This window comes from Orbicella franksi, chromosome 6 (assembly GCF_964199315.1).
Source record: "Orbicella franksi chromosome 6, jaOrbFran1.1, whole genome shotgun sequence".
Taxonomy (NCBI): Eukaryota; Metazoa; Cnidaria; class Anthozoa; order Scleractinia; family Merulinidae; genus Orbicella; species Orbicella franksi.
This window is the reverse complement of record NC_138150.1, coordinates 27,770,353-27,788,817: the sequence shown is the minus strand read 5'-3', so window position 1 is coordinate 27,788,817 and position 18,465 is coordinate 27,770,353. Positions and strand designations below refer to the sequence as shown.

General features: G+C 36.5%; 1 protein-coding gene across 1 annotated transcript in view; it reads left to right on the top strand.

Moving 5' to 3' along the window:
• The first annotated feature begins 18,016 nt into the window (after window positions 1-18,016).
• The window catches only part of LOC145490570 (uncharacterized), a 24,765-nt gene continuing 24,316 nt past the window's right edge, over window positions 18,017-18,465 (top strand). The window contains exon 1 of the mRNA XM_081469670.1: window positions 18,017-18,101. Coding sequence (XP_081325796.1) covers window positions 18,017-18,101 — 85 coding nt within the window. The remainder of the gene's footprint in view (window positions 18,102-18,465) is intronic.

The following is an 18,465-nucleotide window of genomic DNA, read 5'->3' as shown; positions in this document are numbered from 1 at the left end:
AAGTCGAGGTCGATATATAAACACGCAAAAATGAACGAGGTCAATATCCAGCCATCTTGACCGAACAAGCTTGGTCAATAAAGGATTTATTATATGAAAAAAGAACACTGTTTTTTTACGGGACACAGCGGGTAATTCCGAGCGGGCAAGATAGCGCCAATCACAGCACCTAGTCATATAAATATGTAAATACATAAATTCTCCTCACTGCTCCCTGAGCACTTCTCAGCAGTAGTAGGGAGAAGCTGATAGGTGGCCTTAAGACACTCAATTTGTATACAGGTGTCTTTCAGGGCTCATGTTTTGTAGATCGAGTTTGAGACTTTTCAAATTGCAAAGTGAAGGACAAAAGCGAACAAGAGAACTTAAAGTGGAAAGCTACAAAAAATAAGTCAAATCAAACAAAACAGCCCAGAACCTTATGGAGTGACGGTAGAATTTCGTTGTGATTTTAGATTACTCATTATCATAATTTATGATGATTTAGGGCAAGATGAAACGGATCCTGCGCTGTGATTGGCGCTATCTTGCCCGCTTGGAATTACCTGCTGTGTCGCGGAGGAAAAAAAGTGTTCTTTGAAATATATGTTTCCTTTGTTTTAGTGGCACGCCTGTAAACTAGCCAAGCTTAGTGGTTGTATAGCTAAGTGCATGATCACTATAAATAAGATTTACTTTTACTTTACTTTTATTTATTTACCTAAGAATCTGTTTACACCCAGGCATAAACTGACAAAATTAAAAGCTGTTAAGTGTCATTGGACTAAAAATGATCTGTACACGAGGGTTACTTGTAAGTTTCAAAGTGGACGCTTGTTTTAATTTTTACATTAGATCTAGGCTTTCAGTTTTGTTGTTGGTTTTGAATGAATTGTTGAAATTTTTCCCGCTAAACAGTGTAAACGATATAGTAACTTGTAACACCATCATAGCTAGTACTGGAAACTCTGTATGCAACTGTCAATAAAAAAAGTTGTCCAGTCATTTGTTTTTGAAATTTCAGGGTGCTGACTTTTGTAACTTCGGTCACTTCAATACAATCGACGCTCTCCTTGAGACCGCTCTTCTAAGCGACCAGCTCTGGTCGTGACCTACGTTGTAAAAATCCGTTTGAACTGTCACCCAAACACTGTAATAAATAAATCTCGAAAGTGACCTTTCCCTAAGCGGCCGTGACCACTTTTGGCAATTACCAGCTGGTCTTTTTCCTGATTCGCCTGAGTGTGATTTGCGTAAGTCAACACCGTGATAAAATAACCACTTCGTGGTCAAATTTACAGTGATATAACATATAAAGTGGTAATCGTGATTCCTTGACTTTCAATAGCTATTTACATTTTGCAAGTTTTATTCTATTTAGATTAAAGTTCTCGTAAGCGATCAGCATTAGTTACCACCACTTTTTCAAATACCCGAAATGGTCGCTTACGAGACCTTCGACTGTATTTGAAAACCAATGAGAGTATAGAATTTCAACTTACTTCTAAGTTGGAATGGTATGTATTACTGTACTGAAAACTAAAAGGCTCCAACAATTGACTGTTTCCCCTTTGACCGTTTTCTTAATGTATTTTTTTGCCTGCTCAAACTTGAGGGTGGTAGCGGCCTTATGTTATTGCATTCTGAACTCCTGATCTGAAGGCTCGGATTAAATTTTCTTCAGACAGCGTGCGGCACTCTTTTGCGCAAGTGCGATGATCTGACAAAGTTGGCTTCAGTGAGGAAAAACCTGTTCCACTGATAGTAGTAACAGTATTTAATAAATTATTTGTCATTTGTGGAAGGTTTTCATGGTATATTTTGTATTATTTTGTGAAGATCATAGAGAAATGTTCACGAGAAAAGGTCAGCGACGAGGCGGCTCGCTCATTACAAAGAGTCAAAGGCGAGAAAATGACGCTTCCAAAGGGAAGAGATTACTGTTAAGCCGCACGAGGAAATCTTAAATTCTCCCGCGCGATACGTGGTGCTTGGTCGTATAATTTCTTATTGGTTAAAAACCTTCCAGTATCATTCAAAGCCATACAAAAAAATGCAGATTACGTGACAACTGTGCGCTATTTCCGAGTTACCTTGTGCCTCTGTTTTAAAACGAGTCTTCGTGCAGAACCTTTCATATGAAGATGAATTGAATTTTCATGAAAGTGAATCTTCAGGCGGAACTCATTCTCGTATGAATGGTTTCGCACGAAGACTCATTTTGACACAGAGACAAAACTCAACTGCGAAATGGCCTATTATGATCTCGGGATTGCTGTTAATACTGATGTTCAAATATTATTTTACTGCACGTATTAGGCAATGGAGGTGGCAATGTTTTGTTTGAGCTACATTAGAATTTAATTCGTCATTCTGTCATTCTCGAACTAATCAAAACAAAAGAGACCAATGAGTTCATGATTCGCGTCGCTCTCAAAACCCCTGCATATGATATGAAAATACTGAGGGAGTACGACAAACAGCCCAGCTGGTGTCGACGACTCGGGTCTTTTTATACTTTATCGGACGCTGGTAACCGCGCTAATCAAGTCTCATTATTTTTCTAAAATTGAATAAAAAATTTCTTGTTTTCACGTTAAACGCTAAAACACTATATATCACGTTATTTCAGCAACATCATCGCCTTCTTATTTGGAGTACAAACGATGTCATGACAATACGTCAACATCATAGCATTGTTTACCATGCAAAAAAGATTCATCCACCAACCACAGTTCAGAGGAGCTCTTCTGTTGCTGTGACCACCAATGATTAATGTGTGGCTATTTCTGGAGCTGGTGGTTTAACAGATTGACGAGGTAAAACTGATGACTCATGGAGGTGCCGAAGTTTAGCTCATCATAGTACCCAAAGTTGAACCAGACGTTTTAGCTTCTCGCTGGAATGTGATATCTTAAAGCTGTTTTACAAAGTATTCAGGAGATTATCCTAAGAGATGCCCGTTGTACCTTTTTGCTTTGCTTTCGTCTTGTTGGCTTCCTTGATCTCAGAGGCGCAAGGTAAGGTTGTCTTCAGTCAATGTTTGAGAATATTTTTGTTTTAGTGCAGCTTGTTTTGTTGTTATTACAGTGTAGCAAATGGATTAAGGAGAGTTTTCAGCATTCTTGACTGACTCAATTCCACTTAATTAAGGCGTCCAGTCGACGAGAACTCTTATTAATGTTTAGCTTTGCCGCGGTCGGAATGATAATTAATCAGCCAACACTTTGCGCAGATTATGAATGCTCACAACATTCACCCGTTTTAACATTTTCTACGCGCAAGAAAGTAAAAAAAAAAAACACCTAAAAATTCGCAACACGTTATAACTAATTTTGCAACTTATTTGAGTACCAAGCAAGGCATGTTAAAAATCGTGACAGTGAAACTACAACGGCCTAAGGCTTTAGAGTTGCTAACCATGTATGTGAGCTTTTTTCATGTTATTACCGTCATTAAAAATTAGCTGGAATCCTAGCACAAAATGACAAGCTTCAGACTTTTAATTACTCTAGTCTACTTGTAGAACAATAGAACACTTTTTTCAAAAAAATTCTTAGATTTATATCCATAGTAGTACTCTGTTGTAGTCTTTCATAGCATTTCCATTCCAGATCCGTTTTCACCACTTTTTTATCATTGCACCTGTCGAAGGCGGCAGTTGCAGCAGTCGAAGCTCTAAACATTTTTAACCAGCGAATGGTTTCAAAGTTTTTCATGTCTCAAAAGAGTTAAAAAAAACCCCCCTGATATTACAAAGAATTTAATGGTAAGTAAACTCAAGCGTTTCACGAACACCTAAGGAGATGTTTTATATAAGGTTTATTTGAAGGCAGCAAACGCAGTCGGTAGCGAAGTCTGAACTGATACTGTTTTTCAATGACGACAGTTTAAGGACGTTAAGTAACCAAATGAACGAAATGTCCCAGTTGCAACATAGCGAGGTCTCTTCTGTGCCCGCCGTCGGGGTTTTTCTAGCAATTTGATCTTTTGTTTTGTTTCCTTTTGATTCTTCTTGTTTATATATGAGTAGCTTAAGTTTAATTCTTATCAGTACCCTGGGATCCACTGCAATGGGCTACACTGTAGTGGTCTCCCTGCCTAATGAAAATTTGTTGTATGTAAGTTGAGTATTGTAAATAGGTGAACTTAAATAAATAAATGTCGGATTTTGGGTTAGATTTCCGTCATTGGCGAACACAATTTTGAATTTGAATTTAAAACTAAGCTGAAATAATTACCAGTTTTCTTTTCCTATATATTTTTTTTTTTGCTTTTTCGTACAGTGTGGAAAACTAAACTGAGCTAAAATTTGTTGTTGGTAAAATGTTAATCAACTGTCTGGGGTAAAATAAAATTGTTTTAATAAGTCACTTCGTTAAAACGTCAACACACCACCGAGAGGAAGTTTTAACTTACACTTAACTTGAACAGGTATCTTTGTCATGTCCATTCAAATTTGTTAAAATACTGTCATGCTTTTATAATTTGTCAAAAATATTATAAGATGGTATAAATGGTATATCTTGCACTTCTCTGCCCATGTGCGGCGATCTGATCTTAACCGATGGTTCAGTTTTCAAAGTTGGCTTCAGTGAGGAAAATTCTGTTCCATTTATCCATTGATCTTGTGAGAACACTACCACTTAGTTGTAGTAACGGTATCCAATAATTTAATAAACTAACTGCCATTTGTGGAGAGTTTACCCAGCATATTTTGTATTTTTTGGGAAAGATCATAGTGAAATTCTCGAGGAAGGTATACGAAGCGACGCGTTCCATATAAAGAGTGAAAGGTGGGACAACGAGGCTTCCAAACAGAAAAGATTATTGCAAAGCCGCACTTGGAAAACTCAAATTGTCCCGCACGATACGAGGTTCTGAGTCGTACAATTTCTATTGGTTAAAAACCTTCCAGTGTCATTCAAAGCCGCACATGCAGATTACGTGACAAGTGTGCGCCATTTCCGAGTTACCTTGTGCCTCTGATTTAAAACGAGTCTTGGTGCAAAACCTTTCATATGAAGATGAATTGAATTTAAATTCACACAGAGGCAAAACTCAACTGGGAAATGGCCGATTATGATCCCGGGATTGCTGTTAATACTGATGTTCATATATTATTTTACTGCACGTATTAAGTAATGGAGGCGGCCTTGTTTTGTTTGAGCTACGTTAGAATTCATGTGTCATTCTGTTATTCTCCAACCAATCAAAACAAAAGAGAGCAATGAGTTCATGATTCGCGTCACTCTCAAAACCCTGCATATGATATGAAAATACTGATGTAGTATGACAAACAGCCCAGCTAGTGTCGACGACTCGGGTTTTTTTATGTTTCATCGGACACAGGTAACCGCGCTAATCAAGTCTCATTATTTTTCTAAAATTGAATAAAGAATTTCGTGTTTTCACGTTAAACGCTAGAACACTATATATCACGTTAATTCTGCAACATCATCGCCTTCTTATTTAGAGTACAAACAATGTCATGACAATACGTCAACATCATAGCATTGTTTACCATGCAAAAAAGATTCATCCACCAACCACAGTTCAGAGGAGCTCTTTTGTTGCTGTAACCACCAATGATTAATGTGTGGCTATTTCTGGAGCTGGTGGTTTAACAGATTAACGAGTTAAAACTGCTGACTCATGGAGGTGTCGAAGTTTAGCTCATCATAGTACCCAAAGTTGAACCAGACGTTTTAGCTTCTCGCTGGAATGTGATATCTTAAAGCTGTTTTACAAAGTTTTCAGGAGATTATCCTAAGAGATGCCCGTTGTACCTTTTTGCTTTGCTTTCGTCTTGTTGGCTTCCTTGATCTCAGAGGCGCAAGGTAAGGTTGTCTTCAGTCAATGTTTGAGAATATTTTTGTTTTAGTGCAGCTTGTTTTGTTGTTATTACCGTGTAGCAAATGGATGAAGGAGAGTTTTCAGCGTTCTTGACTGACTCAATTCCACTTAATTAAGGCGTCCAGTCGACGAGAACTCTTATTAATGTTTAGCTTTGCCGCGGTCGGAATGATAATTAATCAGCCAACACTTTGCGCAGATAATGAATGCTCACAACATTCACCCGTTTTAACATCTTCTACGTGCAAGAAAGTAAAAAAAAGAACACCTAAAAATTCGTAACACGTCATAAGTAATTTTGCAACTTATTTGAGTACAAAGCAAGGCATGTTAAAAATCGTGACAGTGAAACTACAACGGCCTAAGGCTTTAGAGTTGCTAACCATGTATGTGAGCTTTTTTCATGTTATTACCGTCATTAAAAATTAGCTGGAATCCTAGCACAAAATGACAAGCTTCAGACTTTTAATTACTCTAGCCTACTTCTAGAACAATAGAACACCTTTTTCAAAAAAATTCTTACATTTATATCCATAGTAGTACTCTGTTGTAGTCTTTCATAGCATTTCCATTCCAGATCCGTTTTCACCACTTTTTTATCATTGCACCTGCCGAAGGCGGCAGTTGCAGCAGTCGAAGCTCTAAACATTTTTAACCAGCGAATGGTTTCAAAGATTTTCATGTCTCAAAAGAGTTAAAAAAAAAAAACTGATGTTACAAAGAATTTAATGGTAAGTAAACTCAAGCGTTTCATGAACACCTAAAGAGATGTTCTATATAAGGTTTATTTGAAGGCAGCAAATGCAGTCGGTAGCGAAATCTGAACTGATACTGTTTTTCAATGACAACAGTTTAAGGACGTTAAGTAACCAAATGAACGAAATGTCCCAGTTGCAACATAGCGAGGTCTCTTCTGTGCCCGCCGTCGGGGTTTTTCTAGCAATTTGATCTTTTGTTTTGTTTCCTTTTGATTCTTCTTGTTTATATATGAGTGTGTTTATATATGAACTTAAGTTTAATTCTTATCAGTACCCTGGGATCCACGGCAATTGGCTACGCTGTAGTGGTCTCTCTGTCTAATGAAAATTTGTTGTATGTAAGTTGAGTATTGTAAATAGGTGAACTTAAATAAATAAATGTCGGATTTTGGGTTAGATTTCCGTCATTGGCGAACACAATTTTGAATTTGAATTTAAAACTAAGCTGAAATAATTACCAGTTTTCTTTTCCTATATTTTTTTTTGCTTTTTCGTACAGTGTGGAAAACTAAACTGAGCTAAAATTTGTTGTTGGTAGAATGTTAATCAACTGTCTGGGGTAAAATAAAATTGTTTTAATAAGTCACTTCGTTAAAACGTCAACACACCACCGAGAGGAAGTTTTAACTTACACTTAACTTGAACAGGTATCTTTGTCATGTCCATTCAAATTTGTTAAAATACTGTCATGCTTTTATCATTTGTCAAAAATATTATATGATGGTATAAACGGTATATCTTGCACTTCTCTGCCCATGTGCGGCGATCTGATCTTAACGGACTGCTGAATTTTCAAAGTTGGCTTCAGTGAGGAAAATTCTGTTCCATTTATCCATTGATCTTGTGAGAACACTACCACTTAATTGTAGTAACGGTATCCAATAAGTTAGTAAACCAGCTGCCATTTGTGGAGAGTTTACCCAGCATATTTTGTATTTTTCGGGAACGATGATAGTGAAATGTCCACGAGGAAGGTATACAAAGCGACGCGTTCCATACAAAGAGTGAAAGGTGGGACAACGAGGCATCCAAACAGAAAAGATTACTATAAAGCCGCACTTAGAAAACTCAAATTGTCCCGCACGATACGAGGTTCTGAGTCGTACAATTTCTATTGGTTAAAAACCTTCCAGTGTCATTCAAAGCCGTACATGCAGATTACCTGACAAGTGTACGCCATTTCCGAGTTACCTTGTGCCTCTGTTTTAAAACGAGTCTTCGTGCAAAACCTTTCATATGAAGATGAATTGAATTTTCATGAAAGTGAATCTTCAGGCGGAACTCATTTTCGTATGAATGGTTTCGCACGGAGACTCATTTTGACGCAGAGACAAAACTCAACTTGGAAATGGCCTATTATGATCTCGGGATTGCTGTTAATACTGATGTTAAAATATTATTTTATTACACGTATTAGGCAATGGAGACGGCATTTTTTTCGCGCTTTTTTATATTTCATCGGACACAGGTAACAGCGCTAATCAAGTCCCCTTTTCTAAACCTTCTCACATATTTGAAAAAACAATTTCCTGTTTTCACGTTAAACACTAAAACAATATATATCACGTTAATTCAGCAACATCATCGCTTTCTATTTTAGAGTGCAAACGATGTCATGACAATACGTCAACATCATAGCATTGTTAAGATTCATCCACCAACCACAGTTCAGAGGACAGAAGAGTTCTTCTGTTGCTGTGACCACCAATGTGTTGCTTATTTCTAGAGCTGGTGGTTTAACAGATTAACAACTTAAAAATTGATGACTCATGCAGGTGTCGAAGTTTAGCTCATCATAGTACCCAAAGTTGAACCGGACGTTTAAACTTCTCGCTGGAATGTGATATTTTGAAGCCATTTTACAAGATTTTCACGAGACCGTCTTAGAGATGCTCGTTGTATCGTTTTGCTTTGTTTTCGTCTTTTTGGCTTCCTTGATCCCGGAGACGCAAGGTAAGGTTGTCTTCAGTCAATGTTCGAGAATATTTTTGTTTTAGTGCAGCTTGTTTCAAGTTTTTACTATTACCGTGTAGCAAAAGGATGAACGAGAGTTTTCAGCACCCTTGACTGACTCAATTCCACTTAGTAAGGCGTCCAGACGAGACTTTTATTAATATATGGCTTTGCCGGGGTCGGAATTATAATTAATGAGCCAACACTTTGCGCAGATTACGAATGCTTACAACATTCACCTGTTTTAAAATTTTCTACGTGCAAGAAAAAAAAAAAAAAAAAAAAAAAAAAAAACACCTAAAAACAACCTAAAACGTTACAAGTAAATTTGCAACTTATTTGGGTAAAAAACAAGGCAATCGTGACCGTGAAACTGCAACGGCCTAAAGCTGTAGAATTGCTAAGCTTGTGTACGGCCTTTTTCCACGTTAGCTCAAAGGCAATTACCGTATTAGAGAAGTTGCATGGCATACAATGGTAACCTTCAGATTTTGCAATAATTCTAGCCTCTAGGACAATGTAACACTCTTTTCAACAAAATTCCTAGATTTACCTCCATAATTTTATTCTGTTTTAGTCCTGCATAGCATTTCTATTCCAGATCCCTTTTTACCACTTTTTTTACCATTGCACCTGTCGAAGACTGGCGTTGCCGGAGTCGAAGCTCTAAACAATTTTAAGCAGCGAATGTTTTCAAAGTTTTTCATCTCTAAAAAAAGTAAAAAAAAAAAAAAAAAACTGATATTACATAGACTTTAATGGTAAGCAAACTCAAGCGTTTAACGAACACCTAAAGATATTTTTTATTTAAGGTTTATTTGAAGGCAGCAGATGTAGTCGGTGGCGAAATCTGAAAATACTGTTTTCTCAATGATAACAGTTTAGGGACGTTAAGTAACCAAATCAGTCAAATGTTGGGTTTTGGGGTTGATTTCCGCCATTTGCAAAAATACTTTGGAATTTGAATTTTTAACTAAGGAGAAAGAATTACCAGTTTTCTTTTTCTATAGCTCTTCTTGTTTTTTCGTAGAGTTTGGCAAACTAAACTGAGCCCAAATTTGTGATTTGTTTCACACTAAGGCCTACCTAACCTGAGAATATGAGCCAAATTGATTTCGCCGCCATATTTTGAAAATGTTCGATTTTTGAGCACATTCGTTCTTAATAAGTCACTGCATTAAAACGTTAACACACCGCAAAGAGGAGGTTTTAACTTACACTTAGCTTGAACAGGTGGCTTTGTCATGCCCATGCAAATTTCTTAAAATTTCGTCACGTTTTTATCATTTGTGGAAAAAATTATAATCTCGGAAAAAGCGAGTTAACATATTCTATCGTCTATTTTTTTGTTTGTTATCCTTGGTGTTTCCCCAATTCAGACGAAATTGAGAAAAAAACGTTTGTGAAAGAGTTTGTTTTTACATTGACTGGCATGCAAAATAAATAATGACCTGTCTTCTTGGAACTGGTTAGTCTGAATAAGTTTTATGTGGCTTGCGACTTTTGAAATATGCTCAGTGGCTAAATGATCATAGTTTGCGGGTTTGTTTAATGGCCGACTCTGCAACTTAAAAACTGTCATTTGCAAAAAAAAAAGCTCTTCAAATTACTATAGAATTTCCGAGTTACAGAAGTGCGCGAATGATCTTTCTTAAAACTAAGTCGAAGAAACAACTGGTTTAGTTTCATATAACTTTTTTTTTGTTTTCGTAAAATTTCGTTACGGAAACATTGCTGCAATTTGGAGAAAGCTCCTAAAAGGCGAACTCAATAGTTGCGTAGAACTACAGATCGACCACATTACATGTAATAGCTTACATTAAATACACGCTGAGGGGAAGTTTTAAACTAACAAACATCTAATTAAACAGGTGGCTTTGACATGAACATGCAAATTTGTTACGTGGCTTAGTCTATCGTATAGCTGCTTAATTCAGTGGCACTTTATATATGTCTTCTGTTGGGCTTTTTTTCGACAAGAAATATAGTTTTCAGGTATATCGAGTTAAAACACTTCAAAAAACGTTTGTTTTGAAACATTTTAAAGTTACAGATCTAGACCGACTCCGAGTTTAATAAAAGTATGAACGAAAGACCCGATTACTTTGTCACATTATACAGTAAATTCACACAATTAAGCTCGAGTTCAAAGTGAATTTCAGCAGACATTTGGTTAACTCAAACCGTCCAAATGACACGTTCTCTCTGTTTTTCCAATTTTGTTTCTATTTTCAGCTGTGTCACATGCACCTTCTCGAGATGTCTCCAAACCGGCGTTTTCCAAAAATGTAAAACTGAGCTAAATAATTTTTCGAAGTTTTGGCCTCTGGAGTTATAACTCTATGTAACTCTTTTTTTTCTCCTTGTTTTCTTTAAGGTTCGTTGAGGAAATTTTGCCCAAATTTGGAGAAAGTTTTTAAAACGCGAACTCAACGGCTTGCGTAGAATTAGACCGACCACATTTTGTGTAATAGGTCACATTAAATACATCGCTGAGAGGAAGTTTTATAACTTAACTCACACCTAATTTAGACAGGTGGCTTTGACGTGAACATAAAAACTTGTTTAAACAACTTTCATACTTGTCTTAATATAACAAAACAAAATTAAAACCTTCGTGTGACTTACCCTCATCGAACGAGGACTGAAAATAAAACTGAAAAGCATTTCGCATTTAAAGCCAGTACATTAACATCAAACAGAATTTTTCTGAAGTGTTTTGTTTTGGAATTAAATTGATCACCCACCCGAGGTTTCCGTGTCTCAAATTTCATTTATTAGCCTGGCCAACATTATTTCGTTCTGAAAAAGATAACAAGCTTGGCGTATTCGATCGTATAGCTGCTTGATTCAATTGCACTGTAGCTCGGTCATCAGTTGCGCCTGTTTTTCCTTGCAAGTCAAGCCAAGGTCGGAAAAACTACAACGATGGAAGTTTGGTTGAGAACTTAAAGATATATCAATAAAAATAAAGTTTTCAAAACGCTTTGCTAATTGTCTAAGTTTCGAGCATAATAAACGCATTTCAAAACATTTCGTTTTGAAACGTTTTAAAGTACAACAGCCCAACTCCGAGTTTAATAAAAATATGAACGAAAACCTCGCATTTAAATACAGCAAAATCACATAATTGTGTTCGACTATAAAGAGGAATTGAGGACACGTTTGGTTAATTCAAACTGTCCAAACCAGCACATTTGTTTTTCTGTCTTTCCAATTTTGCTTCTAATTTCATAGGTACCTTATGCACCTACTCGAGATGTCTCAATACCGGCGTTTTCCAAAAGCGTAAAACTAAGTTTAATACTTTTTCGAAGTTTTGGCCTCTGAATTTATGACTCTTTGTTTTGGTTTTCTTAAAGTTTCGTCACGGAAACTTGGCTGCAATATGGAGAAAATTAAGCTGAACGGTTTGCGTAGAGCTAGATCGACCACATGACATGCGATAAGTCACATTAAATACATCGCTGAGAAGAAGTTTTATAACTTAACTTTCACCTAATTTAAACAGGCGGATTTGACATGCACTGCACATGTAAATTTGTTTGACAACTTTCGTACTTTTCTCACTATGTTAAAACAAGATTAAAAACTTCAGACTTACCCTTAATCAAAGAAGATTAAAAATAAAACTAACAATCATTTCTCATTTAAAGCCAAAAATTTAAGTTTAAGCAGGATGATTTCTATAAAAGATAAAGTGTTTTGATTTCTATATAAATTTGTCACCTACCCAACGTTCTCGTGTCTCAACTTTCAGCTATTAGCCTGGCCAAAGTTATTTCGCTCTGAGAAAATTCCAATTTTAATTTCAGATAACAAGGTTGGCTTATTCGATCGTATCGCTGCTTAAGTCAATGGCATTGTGTAGATGTCTTCAGCTGGGTTGGCAATTATGCTCGATTTCAGAGAGAATTTCAGCACACGTTTGGTTAACTCAAACTGTCCACACCAGCACAATTTTTCTGTTTCTCTTTTTTCCAGTTTTGGTTTTAGCTTCATGGGCTACTCGAGCTGCCTCAATATATTAATACCGACGTTTTCCAAAAATTTAAAACTGAAGCTAAATAAGTTTTGGGTTTTAAAGTTATATAGTTATAAAGTTCTGGTCACAGATGTAAGTGGCTTCAGGAAAAAAGTGTAGTATAACTAAGGTGACCTAAAAACGTAAAAGGTCTTTCTTAACGAAAACAAAGGCTCAAAATCAAAAGTTCTCATCTGAACTAACATTTAGTCCGATTTTTCATGAATCTTTTAAAATCGTAGGGAAAATAATCGTTATGTTGCGCCAGGAAATATAGTGGTGCGCACTAAACAGGAGGCAAGACTATTTTGTTAATGTTTTTGAAAACCTGAAGGAAGGTTCGAGAAGAAGCGAAACTTGAAATGACTGCTGCTACAAATTAATCACAATTTGTGGGTCTGTTTAATGGCCGGTCCTGTTGTTCAAAAATAGAACGCGAAACGAGAAATGACAATGTGGTACTTTTTCAGCGATAACTGTCATTTGCAAAAATACACTCTGTAAATTACTGATGAGTGGCTTCAGGAAAAAAAAATCGGGGTATGGATAAGGTAACTTAAGAACGTAAAAGGTCTCTTTTTACGAAAAGAAAGTTTCGAAATCAAAAGTTTCCTTCTGACTAAACATCAATTCGGATTTTGTTCAAAGGAGAAAAGAATGTGTATCTTGCGCCGGGAAATATAATGGTGCGCGCTAAACGGAAAGCAAGACTGTTTTGATAATGTTTTTAACAACCTGAATGAAGGTTCATGAAGAAGCGAAACTTGAAATGATTGCCGTTTCTCAATAATAACAATTTGGAGGTCTGTTTAATGGCCGATTCTGTTGTTCAGAAATAAAACGAGAACAGAGAAATTAAATGTGATATTTTTACCTGAGATATCAAACTGTCATTTGCCAAAACTACCCTACAAATTACTCTCAAATTTGCGCAAAATGAAAAATTGATGAATTAGTACGCAGATGATATTGCTTAAAACTGAGTTGAAGTAACAACTAGTTATTTTCATAGAATTCCTTAGTCGTTTTTCCAAACACTTCCTTTAAAAAAAAAACAAACAAACAGTTTGTGTAGAAGTAGACCGACCACATTACATGTAATAAGTCACATTAAATACACCGCTAAGACGAAGCTTTTTTAAACTTAATTTGAGATTAATTCAGTACACTATTAGCTTTGACATGCACATGCAAATTTGTTGAACAACATTCGTGCTACTCTCAGCTTGTCAAAACAAAATTAAAAACTTCAGACTCATCCTCAATAAAAGATATCAAAACTGTAAAACATTTAGTTTACATTTAAGCAGGATGTTTAGTAAGTGTTTTCTTTTGTATGATATTGATCACCTTCTCGAGGTTTCCGTGTCCCAACTTTCAGTTATTAGCTTGGCCGACATTATTTCGTTCCGCAGAAGATAATTTCAAATAACAAGCTTGGTTTATTCGGTCGTATAACTGCTTGATTCAGTCATACTGTATATTTTCAGTCGCGCGTGTTTTTCTTTGCCAGTCAAGCCGAGGTCCTCAAAACTACAACGATGGAAGTTTGATTGAAAACTTAAGAAATATTCCAATAATAAATAAAGTTTTCAAACTCCGGCGTAACTAGTTAGCCACGTTTCCAGTAAAATAAACCCAGTAAAAAAAAAAACAAAAAAAAAAAACAACAGAATACAGAATAAAATTCACACAATTATGCTAGCTCGAGTCCAAAGAAAATTTCATTTGTTTAACTCAAACCGTCCAAACCAGCACATTCTCACTGTTTTTCCAACTTTTTTTCTAGCTGCACTGTCTCGAGATGCTTCAAGGCTGGCGTTGTCCAAATATTTAAATCTGAAGCTCTATAAATTTTCGAGGTTCTTGCCTCTGAAGTTATACCTAGCGCAAAAACTCCGCATTATGAGTCTCACCAAATTATCTTCGATTCTTAAAGCAGAATAACACTTAAGCCATCCGTGCGGTGTCCGCAGAGGAAAGACGTCGCTTAAAGTTTTTTTCTGCAATGAAGTTAGCATTCAAAGACGATTGACTGAATTGAGCCGATACGAAAAAACAACTACTTACTCGTCTGCTTTCTTTTCCTTGACTGAGTTTCTAGTCTACAAAAAATATGATATCCGAAATTTTATCAGATTTTGATTGATGAATAAATCGAGTAAAGAATGACAAAAAAATATTTACTAAAGAATAATAAATAATTTGTCCTTAGACAGAATGAATGGTTATTGAAACTTTCTAAACATATGAAGCTTGAGTTTTGTTTTAAAACATTGCTTAACGTATCAGCCAGGGTTCATAGTGCTAATTTTTGAAATTTGTGATTTGGAGACGTTTAGATAAAGCTTTTCAAGAGCTTTCTTTTAAAAAAAATTCACAAAAAATATTTTTCCAGTGCAAAGTCATTGGACGTTGAAGTTTATTACACGTTAATTGTTTTAATTACCCTTGACAAGTCCTGTCATTTTAGAGTTACTTGTATGTCAACACGTCACGAAACAAATCACATGGTATCGTGGTGCCATTTTATCACGCTAGATTGGTTCAAATGCCTTCGAAAAAAATGAAGAGGTCGTGTCCGTTTTCGTCTGCAACGGCAAGGCGGAAGATACAGTGTATACCCGCCACGTCCCACGTAAATATTTTGCCTGCTGCATATCACCTGTTAAACGCCTATTGTTATTGCAAGATGATCCCTCTCTGATAAACATCAACATTGACGTTTAGGCGTTATAATTCTATTGCGGGTAAGATGCCGCAAAAAATACATTTTCTTTTTTTTCTCGGAACGAAAATTTCGGAAAGTTAAGCCTACGTTTTTAACTTCAAGTCAGCAGCCCCTGAGCCCATTTGGCTGAAATTTGGCCAGCTTATTGTCAGATAGTTTCCCTCGAAAACCGTGTCTGCGATTTTTGTTTTCTTTTTCCGTTTTCGCATAATCGTCATTTTTTCAAAGGAAGTGCTGATGATTTGTCTCCTCTGAATTTATCCTATTGTTAAAAAAGAACCAATGCACGTGTCAAAAATCTGAGACACGGTTTTTTTAGGAGAACGTGTCGAGATGCGATGTTTATCGTCCTCTTCCGCTCATTCTCAGCCGTACTGGAGTTGAATTTACACAGACATATGCTTTCGCAAAAAACGACTCAATTACAATTTTGAAGGAATGAGTCATAATCTGGAACTATTAAGCTTTCAGAAAATGTGTGGATTATATGGAAAACGAAAGTGCTAAAGCGATCCGCGCGCGGACGGTCCTGAAGGGTGGCTGATGCCTTAATGTAGATCGAAGAAACTGGTTACGATTTAGACAACGTGAAACGCAAGAAAGTCTCTCTATATACATACTAAGGCGAAAATAGAAGTCAATTGTCTTCATCACAAATAATTTTCTTGTTTCTTTGGTACAATTTGGACGAACTAAGAGAACAAAACAACAACAAAAAAATGTAAAAATGTTCAACCAGCTGGTTTTGTCCGCGGCAGTGATGACTTGAATTAACGACGTTCGCGCTGACTGTTTCTGCGCATCCTTACTGCGCACGCAAATTCACACGCCACGTCGTGCATGACAGCGCGCGCTAAGTAATCCCTATTTTTCTTTTGATGGCTCATTTTCTCTAACAATTTTCTACGTTTAGCGAAAAAATGAAGGAAATCTATCGACTTAGAAGTTTGAATTTTTTGCTAAATGCACCATCGAATTACGTGCGCCAATTTTTCAAAATCAGGGTAGTTTTCGACACGCTTTATCTCTAAAACGAAGTCGGTGACCCCCAATTTTTTTTTTGCATTTCTGTCGCAAGTAACTCATTATCCGACTGCCGTAAAAATTTAAAAATATCTACCGACCGGAAAATTTTCGCGCGAACGTCCTTAAGGCATGAACCATGGCTGTTCCGAAAACGCGGAGTGCGGAGTGCGGAGTGTAAAAAAAAAAAAAAAATTAAAAAGAAAAAATAGAAATAAAACAAATTTAAAAGTGAATTAAAAGAATAATTAAATACATAAATAAACTAGAAAGAGAAATTTAACAAATAAAAATAATAATTATTAAAAAATTCACACCTCCTGAAGTGGATTGTTCATATTAGTCCAGCTGTTGAGGGACAAAATTGTTCGTTTCTTGATAAAAGCATCAAACTTGGCAGGGTTACTAACCTCTATAAGACAAATATTTCCTGATATGGAGCCATGCCAAATTTGCTTCCAGAACCATGGAATGCGCATGTCAAAAATGTGGCATACAAGGCCCTTACATGGAAACGAGGCTGATGCAAAGTACCGATTATTTTGGCCTTGTGGGACTACTATGCCTAGTGTCTTGCTTTTTTTAATACAATAACAAATTAACCAGTGCCTTTAAGTCTTAAATTATGTCACGTGATAGTCACGTGACCATTGGTTTCAATTACCAGCAAGGCAATAGGCACTGCAATAGGCAATAGTCAATTTATATAGGTTTCATTGACATGATTTCCTTGAGTTACTTGCTTACTGTTATTGAGACACCTTCTATTTCGCATTTGAGACTTTCAAATATGCCGGAATAGATCAGGTATGTTACAATAAACACTTGCTGAACTTTTTGGTCTCAGGGAAACCTTTTGAAAAACAGCTGTCATTGGCTATAACGTTCGTATGCCTGCTTTTAAAAGCACTAGCTGAATAAAGGTTCTTTTTGTTGCAATTTCCACCACAATTGCACAAACCGGTACAGTCGAGATTAGTCTTCAAGCATATGTTAATTTTGTAATAACTTACAGCAATATTCTACTTATAAACCTGATTTCCGTTAATGCCGTGTGTTTAAAAATTACAATATAGAAAGTGTTTAAATTGATTTAATGAACCAAACTTCCTAATGTTACAGGGTAAGCTGTTGCAAAGGGTTGCGCTGCTGTAACTAAAACTATTTTTCATGTAGTTAGTTCTCAGGAAGGGAACAACAAGTTTGTTAACCGAGTCCCTCAGAGCATAATTTGATTCATTTCGTGTTACAAATTTAGAAGTGAGATATTCGGGAACCAGACCGTTTAAAGACTTGAAAACCATTAATTAGAGCTTTCTGAATTTTGTGTTGAAATTGCAAGTCTTTCCAGCTGAGTTTGTGAAACAAGGAATCGACATCAGCGTCATAGCCCGATGAAGGTATTACTCGTGCAGCACAGTTTTGTAGTTTTTGTACCTTATTAGATAATGTTTTGCCTCAATCACCCCAGACTAGGCTGCGGTAATCAAAGTGGGGTTGAACTAGCGAGTTGTATGTGCAGAGTAGGGTAGATTGAGGCACAAAATGGCTTAACTCGCTTTATGGCTCCAGTTGCAGTTCTAAGCGATCTTTTTACACAGTTTATCAATGTGGGAATGTCACGTTAGATTTTCATTGATATATACTCCAAGTGATTTCACAGAGGAAACTTGTTCAATCAGAACATTATCAATGGAGAGTTCGAGTGTATCAGATAGTGTACTTAATCTTTGCCTGGAGGTCGATCAACATAAATTCCGTTTTTGTAGCGTTCAAGGTAAGTCTGTTAGACACAAGCCATTTGCTTAGCTTTTCAAGGTTGTGAGATAGACTAGACTGAATCAGATGTAAATCAGAACCAGCATAAGTAATGTGGGTGTCATCAGCATACATTCTAGGTACGCTGAACGATAAACAGTTAGGCAAATCGTTAATGTAAATTGGAATTATAAGAGGACCAAGGATGGTTCCTTGTGGCACACCACATTTAAGAGCGGTGAAATCAGAGAGACGGCCATTAACGGAGCACCGTTATGTGCGATTAATCAAATACGATTTAAACCAATCAAGAGTTTTCCCATGAGATCTGCACCGACATTAGTTATATCCCGTTAAGCCAGACTTAAGGACGTTCGTGCGAA